Source organism: Podarcis melisellensis, assembly GCF_964234715.1.
Source record: "Podarcis melisellensis genome assembly, chromosome: 6".
NCBI classification, from domain to species: Eukaryota; Metazoa; Chordata; class Lepidosauria; order Squamata; family Lacertidae; genus Podarcis; species Podarcis melisellensis.
The window spans coordinates 6,248,518-6,261,352 of record NC_138538.1 but is presented as its reverse complement, the minus strand read 5'-3'; the positions used below and the strand labels follow the sequence as shown (position 1 = coordinate 6,261,352).

General features: G+C 48.9%; 1 protein-coding gene across 2 annotated transcripts in view; it reads left to right on the top strand.

Moving 5' to 3' along the window:
* SAMD10 (sterile alpha motif domain containing 10) overlaps positions 1-12,600 on the top strand; it is a 58,617-nt gene extending 46,017 nt beyond the window's left edge. Inside the window, exons 3-5 of one of the 2 annotated variants that reach the window (XM_081917322.1) lie at positions 1,912-2,080; positions 8,492-8,632; positions 10,930-12,600. In XM_081917322.1, coding sequence (XP_081773448.1) covers positions 1,912-2,080; positions 8,492-8,632; positions 10,930-11,039 — 420 coding nt within the window. In that variant the 3' untranslated portion in view covers positions 11,040-12,600. Of the gene's footprint in view, positions 1-1,911; positions 2,081-8,491; positions 8,633-10,676; positions 10,846-10,929 lie in introns of those variants that run through there. The other variant, XM_081917323.1, reaches the window with a different exon arrangement.
* The last annotated feature ends 235 nt before the right edge of the window (positions 12,601-12,835 follow it).

Here is a 12,835-nt window from a genome sequence, read left to right as displayed (position 1 = left end):
CGAACGGGGCTCCGGACCGGATCCCGTTTGCAACCAGAGGTACCACTGTACAGTGAAACCTCAGTTGTCGAACGTAATCCGTTCCGGAAGACCATTTGGCCACCGAAACGTTTTGACAACCGAAGAGCAATGGATGGTCGGCAAATTCCATTGAGAAAATGGAGAAACACACCTCAGAAGTCGTTCCACTTCCGAGGCGCGTTCGAAAACGGAAGCGTTCACTTCCAGGTTCTCAGCATTCAGGTTCTGAATCGTTCGGCTTCTGAGACGCTCGAAAACAGAGGTTCAACTGTAGTAGTTGAAAAGTGGTAGAGGAACTTCTGTATTTTCGTGTCACCAATCATAGTAATAGTTCGTTCTTGTTTTCATCTTGTATTTTGCAGGGGTTTTCTTGTGTTTTTAAGTTGTGAACCGCCCTTAGATCTACAGATGAAGGGCGGGATACAACTTCAAAAAATAAATTCAATAAATAAATAGTACCAGGCCAGGCCAGCCAAAGCCACAACATTGACAAAGGGACTCCATTGGCTTTATCGCCGCCATCTTGGGCCAGTGTTGCTGAGGGAACAGGACTTCAAGACGACGCCCTGACTGGCGTGCTGTGGTCTAGGGCAATTTTTGCTGGATACAAGTGAGGTCCTTGAAATCAGAAAGAGCACACAGCTCTTCTCAAAACAAAGGGGGTTTATTCCTGTAAAGGTAAAAGGTAAAGGTACCCCTGCCCGTACGGGCCAGTCTTGACAGACTCTGGGGTTGTGCGCCCATCTCACTCAAGAGGCCAGGGGCCAGCGCTGTCCGGAGACACTTCCGGGTCACGTGGCCAGCGTGACATCGCTGCTCTGGCGAGCCAGAGCTGCACACGGAAACGCCGTTTACCTTCCCGCTCGTAAGCGGTCCCTATTTATCTACTTGCACCCGGAGGTGCTTTCGAACTGCTAGGTTGGCAGGCGCTGGGACCGAGCAGCGGGAGCGCACCCCGCCGCAGGGATTCGAACCACCAACCTTTCGATCGGCAAGTCCTAGGCGCTGAGGCTTTAACCCACAGCGCCACCTGTGTATTCCTGTACTGAGACAGAATTCTGTTGGGGCAAGAAATGAGCCTATGTGTACAAAGCAAAAACGAAAGACTGCGACTCCTGGTGACAAACCCAACAGAACCGGAGTAATCTAGGGGAAGCAGCAACATGGTACAAGCAAAGTTCTGCTCTAACGTACCTGCCAAAGCCATTGGACACAAGATTCGAGTGATTCTGCATCCACCTAGAGTCAAAATTTAGAGTGAAAATAAAATTACAACTGCATTGGTGAGCTTCCTCTTACACATTCTACCTGTGTAAACCACTGAGCCTCTTGGGCTTGCCGATTGGAAGGTCGGCAGTTTGAATTCCCGCGATGGGTGTTGCTCGGTCCCTGCTCCCTCCAACCTAGCAGTCTGAAAGCACACCAGTGCAAATAGATAAATAGGTACCACTGTGGTGGGAAGGTAAATGGTGTTTTTTGTGCGCTCTGGCACTCGTCACAGTGTCCCATTGCTCCAAAAGCAGTTTAGTCATGCTGGCGGCCACATGACCCAGAAAGCTGTCTGAGGACAAATGCCGGCTCCCTCGGCCTGAAAGCGAGATGAGCGCCGCACCCCCATAGTCACCTTAACCGTCCAGGCTTTAACTTTACATATTGTACCTTCACAGATACAGGATTGCAGGTCTGGGAAGGGGCACGGGGTTTCATCCAGACTGACCAGCCCCCAAAATCATAATATTATCCTTCTGCAGTTTTCCTGGCCGCTGCCAGGAACTATCATTTGTGCAGCTGCTGGGATGTTGAGGGTCCTAGACACCACTGACTCGTGACAGCCTTCAGGAAACTCACTAATGCTTCTCGTCTCTTCCCCCTCTTCCTCAACCCCACCAGGTCCGGACCTACGATCACTACGGCATCTACCACACCAGCCCGACGCTTGGGAGCCTGACCAAGCCGGTGGTGCTTTGGACGCAGCAGGATGTGTGCAAGTGGCTCAAAAAGCACTGCCCACACAATTATCTCATCTACGTGGAGGCCTTTTCCCATCATGCCATCACAGGTAATCGAACCTCACCGGGTTTCCCCAAAAGAGGAGGCTTCCTGGAAGAAAGGGGTGCTCTGTAACACACGGCAGATGGGCTTCGTTGTCAGGATAACAACCGCAGAAAAAGTGTAACCACTATTCGTTGAAGAGGAGGGGAAGTTTGGAATAAAGCAGCCTTTCTCAACCTCAGCCCTCCAGATGTTTTTGGCCTACAACTCCCATGATCCCTAGCTAGCAGGACCAGTGGTCAGGGATGATGGGAATTGTAGTCTCAAAACATCTGGAGGGCCAAGGTTGAGGAAGCCTGGAATAAAGCAAGACAAAATATCACGGCAAAGTTGCTAATAATAATAATAACAATAATAATTATAATAATAGTGTCCGGGCAGAATGATGGGGGTGGAGACGCTCCTTCAGGTATGCTGGACCGAGGCCTTTTAGGGCTTTAAAGGTCAGCACCAACACTTTGAATTGTGCTCGGAAACGTACTGGGAGCCAGTGTAGGTCTTTCAATCTGCAAAATGCAGATTTTACCAAGGCTTGCGAGGAACCACACACACAGTGGTTTTCAACCAGTGTGCCGTGGCACCTTGGGGTGCCTTGAATGGTGGTCAGGGGTGCCGTAGGCAACACTGGCCTCTGTCCCTCTTTCCTTCCCTCCATCCTCTGACGCCCTCTCACATCTCTACCTCCCAAAGCCTTGCACAGCTGTTTGTTGCAGCAGCCCTGGCTGCAAGCTCCCCAGGCAAATGGTGCCTCTGGGGCTGGCCAGGGGGTGCTTCCCAGGCCTCTGTGGGGCACTGTGAGGAGGCACCTCTTTGGGGCAGGCAGGGCAGGTCAGAGACCAGGGAGTGGCAGCTGCCAGGAGGACTCCCAAGAGGGGAGAAGAGAGGAGGCTAAGGGAACACTCCACAAGGGAGGGTGTTCGAAGAACAGTGGGGGCTGCCAGCTCTGCAGGCAAGGGGTGATATAACTGAATCCCTGAGTCCACAGGTGTGCCACAGAAAGAACGTAGTTGGTCAAGGGAGCTGTGGACCCAAAAAGGTTGAAAACCTAGCAGAAAAATAATAAGTATTGTATTGAGGGATGCTTTAAGCAACTGGGAACAAGCGTGCTTCTAGCTAATACAATACGATAATCTTTATTGTCATTGTCCCATACAGAACAACGAAACTGAAAAATCTACATCAGACATTCAAAAACCAACAAGCCTGCTACCCCAGCTATCCCAACCTGGTTATCCCCCTAAAAACTCTGATACCCCATTTTTAAATACAATATACTCCCATGCAGACTCCTTACACTGCGTTTAAAAGCAGAATTGCATTTGGGTAGAAACTGTTTCTCAGGCAGCTAGTCCTGGTCTTTATAACCCTGTACCTTCTTCCAGAAGGCAGAAGCTGAAAGAGATCATTTCCGGGGTGTGCACTATCCTGCGCTATCTCTGCAGCTTTCTTATGGCACTTGGAAGCATAGATTTGATCCAAGGTGGGAAGAGCGCACCCAATTATTCTCTCCGCAGTCTTTACAACCCTGGACAGCATTGTTTTTTCCCCTGACCGTGCAGCTCCCAAACCACACACAGAGACCATAAGTTAATACACTCTCCACAGTACAATGGTAAAATGCCATCAACAGGTCCTTTGAGAGATTGTTTTTCCGGAGGATTCTCAGAAAATAAAGTTTTTAGGAGAGTGGCCGTATTACAATCTGGCATGCTTCAGCAAACAGTGGATGGATGAGTCGGGGTTCAGCCGATGGGAATCTCAGGACGGCGGGTTGTGTGTGCATATTTTCTCTGGCTTTGGCACTGTCTAAAGGTTATTGGATTCTCTGTTCAGAACTTAGCATCTTCACGCCCTTGCCTAGAGGATCATTCCTTTTGTCACATATGTACAGGCAAGCAACAGAGCCGGCACAGCCATTGGGCAGAGGGAGGCAACCGCTTTTGGCGGCAGAAGCTGAGGGGTGGCAGCAGCACTGCTTCGTTGACTGTTTCCTTCTGTTGGTGGGCAGAAGCAGGAGTGCCCTGCCCCAGCCAGCAGCCCTCAGGTGTGCTGAGGGATGCTACAGTCCTGTTGCCAGCATGGAAGTTTGAGTCAGCTCTTGGCTCAGTCACCATCTGAACGTGGAAGTGGAGTAGGGGAGCCATCTTGTTGTCCTTTGCCTCAGGCGGCAAAGGCTTTTGGCCGCTTCTGCCAGGCAGCATTAATTGCTTCTTGTGTAGGTACTCACGGCAGCTTTTCAGCGTGACATCCTTTCTGGGTTTTCCAGGCTGACAGAAAATAGTAGATCCAGGGCGGCTTGATCTGGAGAACAAAAGGATCTTTGCAGAAGAACATGAAGCAGACAAGCAAGCGAAGTTGCTGGATTAATATTTCACAAGCAAGAGAGAAAGTAGCCCGAGCCAATAATTACTGCGCAGACACTGTCTGGGGTGTGTGTGTTTGTTTGGAACCAAAGAAAGGCAGACAGATCAAACTGCCTGTGTTTCCTCCCCGCCCAACCTTTGCTTAGAAGAGGGTAACGTATCTGTGTCCTGATTTGGGAGGCAGAGAGGAAGAAAGGGAAGAGAAAGGGAGAGAAGTTGTGGTGTTTTCTCCCTGGGAGTCACAAAGGCTGCTCCCTCAGCCTTGCGTGCCTAGGAGGGTTTGGCGAAACACTAATGGAACGGCTCGCTTCAAGCCCTTGCGTTGGAAATAAAAGAAGCATTAGCAATTGTACCCGCAGGAGAGGTGGGCCGAGCGAGTTGTAACATCCCTCCGCTCACAAAGCCTGGATGGCAGGAGAGGGGGCTGATGGGAAAATCTTGCGTTCTAGGGAAGATGCACCAATCTGTTCCAACATTCCTCCAGTGCACACAGAGGAGCCTTTGAAATAAAATGTGTTTTGATGCAGGAGGTAGATTGGAGAAACAGAGAAAACCCCCGTTGCAGGACAGAAATACCTTCCAAGCTGCATGATTTGTAGGGTCGGGGCAGCACAGCGTCATTTTACGGCAGGCTTCATTTTATTCGTTGCACTTATATCGCAGCTTTCCTCCGAGTTGCGCAAGGCGATCCTCCGCCTCCCCGTTTTATCTCCACAACAGCCCTGTGAGGCGGGTTAGAGTGACAGCGGCTGGCCCAACGTCACCTGGTGCACTTTGCGGCTTAGCGGGGATTTGAACCCAGGTCCTGGTCCAGCACGTGAACCACTACACCCCCCTGGTCACACTTTGAGGGCCTGGGGTTTTGTTCCTTGTTGTTAAATAGCAATCAGTGAGTTGGTGGGGGGAGGAATTGGGATCAGGACTGTGGGGCAAGGGGAGGGGGTGGTTGAGTCTTTTGTGCCCCCCCCCCCCCGCTGTAGCTCAAAATGAACGCTGAGTCCCCGAAGCCTCTGTCACAGCAGTCTCCCTCATGCGCCAGGCAAGAACTCTGGAGGGCAAGGATTTCTGAAACGGCCACAGGGTGGGGAGGAAAGGGTTAAAACCCCTCATGTACACATAGGCATACACATGTATCTGACAAGCTGCCATCTGAAACACCCAGATACATGAATTGCCTATGATCCAGTTTGACCTGTTTTATGCTGTAGAAAAACCACCACAAAATTCTGGGTTGAGTCTGGGAACAATGTTGTTGTTGTTGTTTAGTCATTTAGTCGTGTCCGACTCTTCATGACCCCATGGACCAGAGCACACCAGACACTCCTGTCTTCCACTGCCTCCCACAACTTGGTCAAACTCATGCTGGTAGCTTCGAGAACACTGTCCAACCATCTCGTCCTCTGTTTTCTGTCCTCCTTCTGCCCTCCATCTTTTCCAACATCAGGGTCTTTTCCGGGGAGTCTTCTCTTCTGATGAGGTGGCCAAAGTCTTGGAGCCTCAGCTTCAGGATCTGTCCTTCCAGTGAGCACTCAGGGCTGATTTCATTAAGAATGGATAGGTTTCATCTTCTTGCAGGCCATGGGACTCTCAAGAGTCTCTTCCAGCACCATAATTCAAAAACATCAATTCTTCGGCGATCAGCCTCCATTATGGTCCAGCTCTCACTTCCATACATCACTACTGGGAAAACCATAGCTTTAACTATACGGACCTTTGTAGGTAAGGTGATGTCTCTGCTCTGGGAACAATAGGGCATGTCATTTGAAGGGGCAAAGCTAACATTTTGCAAATTTCTTTAGTGAGGGGTCTTAAAAATACATTTTGGGGGGTGAAGAATTCAAATCTGCCATCATTTTAGTGATTGGACATTTAGCTTGGTGAGATGGAGAAGCGCAGAAACTGCCTTTGGAAAACCAAAAGCGTTTCAATTTTACCTTATGAAAACGGCAGGTAATGCTTTATAAAATACAGAATATGGCTGCAGGTACTTGGCAATGATTTTTAATGATTTCCGTGCCACGTTGCATACATTTTACATACCGAGCAAAGCTAAACAATATTGATTTAACCAAAATACCTGTTGAGTTCCCAGGTCACGATACAACATTTTAGTGCCCCCGCATTTTTGGAAGTTGAAAGGTTCAACACCCCGAATGTGGAATGGTCTGGGACTTCCGGGTCGGCGCCATCGCCGAATGGCGGGCTCCCTCCGAGCTCCGGAGGGAGCCTGCTCGGCAGGGGTTGGGTCCTACCGCACCGGCGATGCGGGGACCCTCAAAAACCACGGCCAGAGTGAGGCCGTGGACATGGAGACTCGGCTGGCACCGTTAGCGCCCTCCCGGCTCGTGAAGGAGCCTTTTTAAAGGCTACGGATCGGGCGCCGGGGAGAAGCGTGGTGCTTTGAGTTCTCTGCTATCCCTGCCGAGCGAAGCCGCATGCCATCCGGCGGAGAGCGCTGACTTCTTCTATTGAAAATTCGGACCTAAAAGAAGAACCCGTGAGTAATTGGACTATGGATTAAAAAAGAGGGATAAATTTTTAAAATCTGGAGCGAACGGGGGAGGTGGAAAAAAGGAAGTCAGCCTACCCCTTAATTGTAGAAGAGCCAAAACAAAGGACTTAACGACTAAGATCGAGCGTATCTCTATCTTCATGAACTAGCAACTTCGCGAGGGAAAATTATAAGACTGTGCTGGAGGAGAAAAGTGGAATTTGTATTAAAAAAACAACCCCCCCCCCCCGGAATCCCTGGAGTGATCCGCGAAACTACCTGGGGAAGAGCATCGGGAGTTTTGACAGCTGTCAAAGGCTGTCAAAACGGAAGAATAAAGCAGGGACTTTGCTTTGAGGATTTTGCCGGTTACATTTGTTTTAAATTGTATACAAATTGTTTCAAATAAGGATTTACAAACTATTTGGACTAATGGATTCGATCTGGAAGGGAACATAGTTACTGCGATCCACCTAGAGGAGCTGAGCGACATTGCATGTGTTTTTCTCAGGAAACCTGAACAGTTGTAACTTTTAATCTCTTGGGAACTGCAGAAATGGAACATTGTTTTGTCTACAGAGGGCTACAAACTACAGGAAACAATGGATTCTTTAGTTGGAAAACGAAAGGGACATGACATAATGTTTTGCTTCTGAATAACAAGCCTCTGCAGAAAATAAGAAGGTCATGGAAAAAGAACATTTTTGCGGGAAAACAGGGAAACAGAAGGAGGAGAGAGAATGACAAGAATATGGAAACATCATGAACTGGACAGAATTGGGAACATTTGGGACATCCAGATTTGACAAGCTTATGGAAATTAAATGGGAGTTTTTTACTCCTGGATATAAAAATCTGGATAGAAAAAATGGGCCCCTTTTTGAGACAGACTCCTTCCAAGATTGGACATTTGTAATTAAATATGACTGGCAAACTACTAGAGGGACATGGATTAAGTGGGTAGGAACTTCAGGAAGACATTAGGATGAAGGGATAGAAGGAACACAACAGAGAAAGGGGGGAGGGAAATTTGGAATCCAAAGGTTGTAAAATTATTTTTTTATTTTTATATCTTTTTTTTCTTTTTTTATAAAATTTTGAAAGGGGGAACTCGTGGAAGGGAAAAAATCGATCTTAGGGGATGGGAATTTGGAAAAATTGGGTTATTGATGTTAAGTGAGTCATGGGATAAAAACTTGTTGAATTTAATTGCTTATTCGGAAGATTTGGAACGCAATTGGGGGCGGGAAGGGGAAGTCCTAGCTTTGGTTTTGGAAGAAAGTGTATGAATTGGATCTAATTTGTTTTTAATTTGGAAAATCTTAATAAAAATTATATTTAAAAAAAAAAAAAAAAACGAATGTGGAATGGTCTGTCTATGCCTGGGCTGTCCCCACTTCAGGCTGCAAGGGGGAACTCGGCTGGATTGCTCCCCACTCCAAAAAATAAAACCCCTCTGCAAAGAAGCCTGCTGTCACCCCCCCACTCACCCCCCCAGAGCTCTTATCTGGCCCTTTCTCCCCCCCCCCTCCTCCTCCTCATCGTTCTCCTTTCTTCCCGGCAGGTCGGGCGTTGCTGCGGCTGAACGCGGAGAAGTTGCAGCGCATGGGGATAATCCACGAGTCTCAGCGGCAGGAAGTCCTCCAACAGGTGCTGCAACTGCAGGTGCGCGAGGAAGTCCGCAACCTACAGCTCCTCAGTCAAGGTACGGTGGCCGGGGGGCGGGATGTCCCCAAATCACTCCCGATTCCCTGCATTTGAGTGGCCTGCTGCGTTGGTCAGCCTACAGATGAGTAACCTCTGAGGGTTACTTCTTGTTCCTCCTGGCTATGTCTGTCTGTCTTGCCACTGGTAAAGGACAGGGGGGGGGCAGATTCTGATAAAAGGAAGCAGAAAGAGATATGGATTCTACTTCTCTGCCTGCAAAGCCTGGGACTTGTGGGGTGAAGCTTTGAGATTCGGGGCACTTTCAGACTGTTGCTGGTTTTGGGTGGGATTCAGTTCCGCACTAGCAAATTCACATTGCACAGTTAAAGCTGAGCCGGGCCTCTTGCACAACAAACCTGTTTGCCCCCCCAAACTGGACTTTTTGCAATAAGGGAACCTGCCGGCAAATTGCACTGGGGAAATGTGGGGTAGCGAACAACTTCCAGGCACAACATCGTTTAACCTCCCTGCCAACAAATTAGGATGAATGCTGACTTCATCCGACCTCCCGGCAAGCTTCTGTGCCAACAGATCAGGGTGAATCTTGCCTGGAAGTGACATTTGCATCTCAGCCATCCTTTTAAAGAGTGTTTAAACAGGATGTTGTGGGTGCTTCAATGCACAGCAGTTTGTGGACTTCGGTGCTGCTTATTCCTGCAGTCTTATTGCAAGATCCACATGTCGTAGTATTATATATTTTAAAAAAAACCCTTTCCCATAGTTCCCCCTCCCTGCACCTTCCCATTTGCCATTTCCAAAGGTGCTGTAGCGTCTTTTGACTTTTACTTATTGGATTTTCCACAGAAATAGAAAATCTGTTTTAAGTTGGAAACTACCATATTTTTTGCTCCACAAGACGCACTTTTTTCCTCCTAAAAACTAAGGGGAAATGTCTGTGCGTCTTATGGAGCGAATGTGTAGTCGATCGCTGGCTCCCTTTCCAGCCCCGCCCCCTTGCCCAGGCCTCCATTGTTGAATGTTCTGCAGACAGAGGTTGTTTGTTTCCCCAGCGACATGTGATTGACTGATTAGATTATCTGTCTGGAAACTGTAGAAACAGCTCCCTTTCCTTTCCTAAAGAAGCTGCAGAACTGTGAGTTGAACCCCATAAAAACAGGATTTTTTTACCTTTGCAAAGTAAGCTCAACAACTTTGAGCTGATCCTCAAAAAAACAGGGCTTCCCCCCTTTCCTCCTCTAAAAATTTGGTGCATCTTATGGAGTGAAAAATATGGTGATGGGGGTGGGAATTTGATGAGGATGACATCAGATAAGAGTCTGAACAAATTTTGCATGCACCGACCCCTCCATAAACTGCTGTGTGGAAGCACCTGCTGCAGCGCTGCCCAGGGGAAAAAGTCACCAGCCAGCCATCTTCCTCTCTTTCACCCTCCATCTCTTCCCTCGATTCTCATTCCATCCTTTGAGTCTGCTCCCCACCTTTGCCCTTCCTTCCCCATCTCGCTGCCTCCTCCTAGTCGCCCTCTCTGCTTCCTCCCTTCCTACTTCTTCTCTTCCCCCATTTTGCTCATCTCCTCCATTCCTTTTCTCTTCCTCTTTCCTCCGTGGTTCAGCATCCCCACACCCTCACTCCTTCTCCTTCTCCTTCTCCTCGGCCAGCTTCCTCCCCTCTGCATGTCCTGGCCTTGCTTCAGAGGAGGGGAGCAGGACCAGCCTGGCCTTTTTCCTGCATCATGGATGGGGCATATTTCCCCTGCAGCTGGGCTTCCCCTTCCTCCATTGCGTTCACCCAGCTGTCTGTCTCCCGAAGCAAGACTGGACCAGAGGCCTCCAAGATCTGTCTGCTGGAAACCTTCTGAGAACCTTCCAAGTGTCTTCACCCTCTGCCCCTTGACCTCATTTCCACCTTCCAGGCAGGCCCAGGAGTGCTGTCCCCCAGTCTTGCTTGAGGCATCCCCTTCCCCAATTCACCCGTCACCACGATTTCCCCCTGTGTCCTCCACCTCCGATCTCCCTTGGCAACTTTGGTACTTACTCCCTTTTTCTGTTTCTTTCCTTCGCTCCCAACCCTCCTTCTTCCAGCCTCTTTTGGGAACATCTCCTAACCCCTCCGGCTTGTCCCGGCACGACACTGTGAAGTTGCATCGCTTCTGGGATGCCGATGGCTTGTGTGGACCGCAGGTCTGGACACCTCGATTGCATGCTTGGGAAATTAGGAAAGGACCCGATCCCAGACTGGCTCCAGGGGGGGCGGTATTTGGTGTGCTCGCTCTCCCCACCCACCCCGACACCCACCCCTCACTCTTCTCTTTGATTCCTCATTGGTTCCATGCAGAGACCAGCTGCTGTCTGGCTCAGAACTCATGCCACGCCAAACCACCGCCACTAGGACTTGTCAAACTCAGCCTCGTGGGATCCGATCACAGCGCGAAATTGTTTCCTTGACGAAACCAGCAAGGACAGACTTTCTCCCCAGAAGGACACGGAAGACTTCTGAATCCGAGGATTTTGCAAATGCTTCACTCGTTTCATTGTACAGGCGTCTTGGATCTCGTTCAGAGGCTCTCCGTAGCGATCAGGGTGTGTGGGCTCGAGTGGTTCAGAGGCCATCCTCCAAATTCAGGATTCCCAGGTTGAACCCTTGCCTTTGCCACAAGCTCACCAGCCTCTGACCCCCACCACCACCCCACCCCACCATCTGCAATATGAGGATAAAAATTCTGGTCTACCTTACAGGGCTGCTGGGACGATAACAACCAGCTGCCCATCGTTTTGAACACTCCTTAACATGCTACGTAAGCACTGTTTATTATTACTACTGCTACATGAGAGTAAAAACAATGGGGGGGGGTCTGTGTATGGGTGTGTTAATGCAGAACTTTGGTCAGATTTTTAACCTGAATGCACAAATGCCCAAACTTGACTTTTTAAAAATAATACGCTTTTAGGGCAATTCCTGCTGCTAATTGCAGTGGATTCTTCGTCCAACATTCAGACTGTCTCCTCCTTGCTGAGGCTGTGATATATTTGGGGAGGGAGGTTGTGTTGAGAAGCCAAGGCTGGATTGAGAGTGATGGCAGTCAATGACTCTACATACTGCCAGACACTGGGCATGAAAGAAGCCTCTCTCTGTCACTGGTCATCTTGGAAATTTTGGAGGGACTGTAGCTCAGTGGTAAAGCACCTCTTTAGCATGCAAATGGTCTCAAGTTCAGTTCCTGGGGTCTTCAGTTCCAAAGATTTGGGAGCAGTTGTTGGGAGGGACCTCCTAGCTGAGACCCCGGACAGAAACACTGCCCAATACTCAACTTTGCGGACAAATTCTTGGACCTGCTATAAGGCCACTTCCTAACAACAACCCACATTTCTGGAACTGGAATTTAAATTAAGAGTCGCCCAGTGAAGCTTTATGTATTTTAACAAGGTTTTCTGTAAAAAACAACAACAACAACAAAGCAAAGCCAAACAAAACAACATCAACAAGAGTGAGCAAACACACAGAATCCTTGAAAGGTAGTAAATGTTATTATCATTATCAGTATTAATTTATTAAATTTGTACATCGCCCTTCATCCAAAAGAATGCAGAGTGTAAAAACATAAATCGAGAACACAAAATGCATAATGAGGCAAAAACAAAAATAAACCAGCAACCCCCTACTCTCCCCCCCCCCCCAGTTAAAAGGCTAGAGAATGTTAATCAGTCAGAGACTCCCTGGAGAGAGCGTTCCACAAACAGGGAGCCACTGCACTAAAGTCCCTGTTTTCGTGTTGCCACACTCCAGACCTCTTGTGGAGGAGACACATGAAGAAGGGCCTCCGATGATGATTGCAGGGTCTGGGTCGGTTCAAATGGGGAGAGGGGGTCCTTGAGGTATTGCGGCCCTGAGCTGTTTAATAATGACTTGTGAAAGAGGCTTTTGACATTCCCTCTTCCCTACCCCCCAACCCACCCACATCTAATAATGATGCTTGGCATGTGCTGAGTGGTGGTTCGCAAGCAGTGTCACAGTCCTCCTTTCAACAGCTGGGGGGAACTGTGGCCCTGTCTCTTACTTCCTGCAAGCGGGGGGGGGGGCCTGGAAAAGGAGGGCACCTCCTCTGAAAAAGGTCAAAGAGTCGTTGGTCCTTATCCTAGCAGACTGCTGGATAGGAATGACAGAGATGGAAGTGTCAGAGAGGGAGAGAGAGAGAGAGGGAGAGAGAGAGAGTCACAAAGGGAGAAGAAGAGAAAAGGAGATG